This window comes from Habropoda laboriosa, unplaced genomic scaffold (assembly GCF_001263275.1).
Source record: "Habropoda laboriosa isolate 0110345459 unplaced genomic scaffold, ASM126327v1 scaffold207, whole genome shotgun sequence".
NCBI classification, from domain to species: Eukaryota; Metazoa; Arthropoda; class Insecta; order Hymenoptera; family Apidae; genus Habropoda; species Habropoda laboriosa.
In genome coordinates this window covers 1,077,685-1,079,394 of record NW_017100397.1, presented here as the reverse complement: position 1 = coordinate 1,079,394, position 1,710 = coordinate 1,077,685, and the positions used below count along the sequence as shown (strand labels likewise).

Sequence of the window (1,710 nt, the reverse complement as noted above, 5' to 3'; positions counted from 1 at the left end):
AAGAGAAGAAGCATAGTGTGTTGTTAAATATTATACAAGAACATCTTTATTTTGATATGTATGAAGGAGTAGCAAGGAATAAACAGCAGATTGATGCCACATCAGGTGCAATGGTCGGTGAGGCAACTAGGCAAGGTAATATCACTGAATGGAATTCAATTTTTGAGATAGAAAACAATATTATTACTAAAAAAACATCTTCTACTTCAGACAATAAGGCAAAAGTATATTATGGTCTTCTGAAAGAGCCAGAGATTCAATGTATGCCTCCAACTGAAGAAGAAGAGGATGATACAGGTGGTGCAGATGGAGATAAACCAAAAAAGAAGAAAGCTAAAAAAGATCCCCTTTTTTCTAAGAAAACTAAATCAGATCCAAATGCACCACCTGTTGGCAGGATGCCTTTACCCAATTTGTAAGAAACTTTACTGATAAACTTATCGTCGCTATGCTTATACAAAGAAATAACGAAATCTGATTAAGTACAGAAAAGACGCAGATAAATTGGAAAAGGTAAAAGCATTGAGAGAAGCGTCAAAACGCGTTGTACTTGGCCCAGACACTCTGCCGTCTATATGCTTTTACACGCTTCTAAACGCGGTTCATAGGTAAGTGTCATTATAAAAATTAACCCCATGTGAAACAAGCATAAGCATACATGTAATGTAAGGTTTAGTGTGACAGCGGCCGAAGTGGCGGAAGACTCGAGCTTACTAGCCACTGGATTCAGTGATTCTTGTATAAAGGTGTGGAGCTTGGTTCCACAAAAATTAAGACTGATGAAGACAGGCGAGCAACTGCAGGACATTGATAGAGAAGCAGGTGATGGTCGATGCGATTCACCCGCAAATTGTTCATTGTTTCAGACATTTAAAAACATGTTTTCACCTTGGTATTGCAGACGATGTATTAGTAAGAATGATGGACGATCGCACAGCGGAAACATCTAGGTCTTTATTCGGCCACAATGGTCCCATATACAGTTTATCATTTAGTCCAGACAGAAATCTCCTTCTGTCATCTTCAGAAGATAGTACAGGCATGTTATACAATTATATATCCTATGTGCTCCTAAGTATATCGAATAACTATTATATTTAATTATATTACAGTGAGACTGTGGTCTCTACACACATGGACGTGTGTTGTATGTTACAAGGGACATTTATTCCCAGTGTGGTGTGTCAGATTTTCTCCTCATGGTTACTATTTTGCAACTTCTTCTCACGATAAAACAGCTAGACTCTGGGCTACCGATTCTCATCAACCTCTTCGAATATTTGCAGGCCATTACTCGGATGTAGATGTAGGCTCATTTTTATAAGAATACTGTTTATAATAAAAGAATTGTATAAAAGAAATTATTAATTTTTTCAGGTAGTACAGTTTCATCCAAACTCAAACTACGTAGCAACCGGTTCCAGTGACATGACAGTAAGATTATGGGACTGCGTAACCGGCAGCCAAGTCAGATTAATGACAGGACACAAAGCCCCGATTTACTCCCTTGCTTTTTCCGCAGAGGGTCGATTTCTGGCATCAGCCGGCGCGGATCACCGCGTTTTAGTTTGGGATTTAGCGCACGGGCATCTTGTTGCTGCTTTATCAAACCATTCTGGTACCGTTCATTGTTTATCCTTTAGCAGGGATGGAAATATATTGGTCTCAGGTGAGTCCATGTTCACTATTTATAATTCTTCAAATAAATAT

General features: G+C 38.6%; 1 protein-coding gene across 1 annotated transcript in view; it reads left to right on the top strand.

The window, feature by feature from the left end:
- LOC108575210 (transcription initiation factor TFIID subunit 5) overlaps positions 1–1,710 on the top strand; it is a 2,964-nt gene that overhangs the window by 831 nt on the left and 423 nt on the right. The window contains exons 4-10 of the mRNA XM_017937950.1: positions 1–135; positions 211–415; positions 489–608; positions 677–822; positions 902–1,039; positions 1,113–1,306; positions 1,378–1,669. Of these exons, the coding sequence (XP_017793439.1) occupies positions 1–135; positions 211–415; positions 489–608; positions 677–822; positions 902–1,039; positions 1,113–1,306; positions 1,378–1,669 (1,230 nt within the window). The remainder of the gene's footprint in view (positions 136–210; positions 416–488; positions 609–676; positions 823–901; positions 1,040–1,112; positions 1,307–1,377; positions 1,670–1,710) is intronic.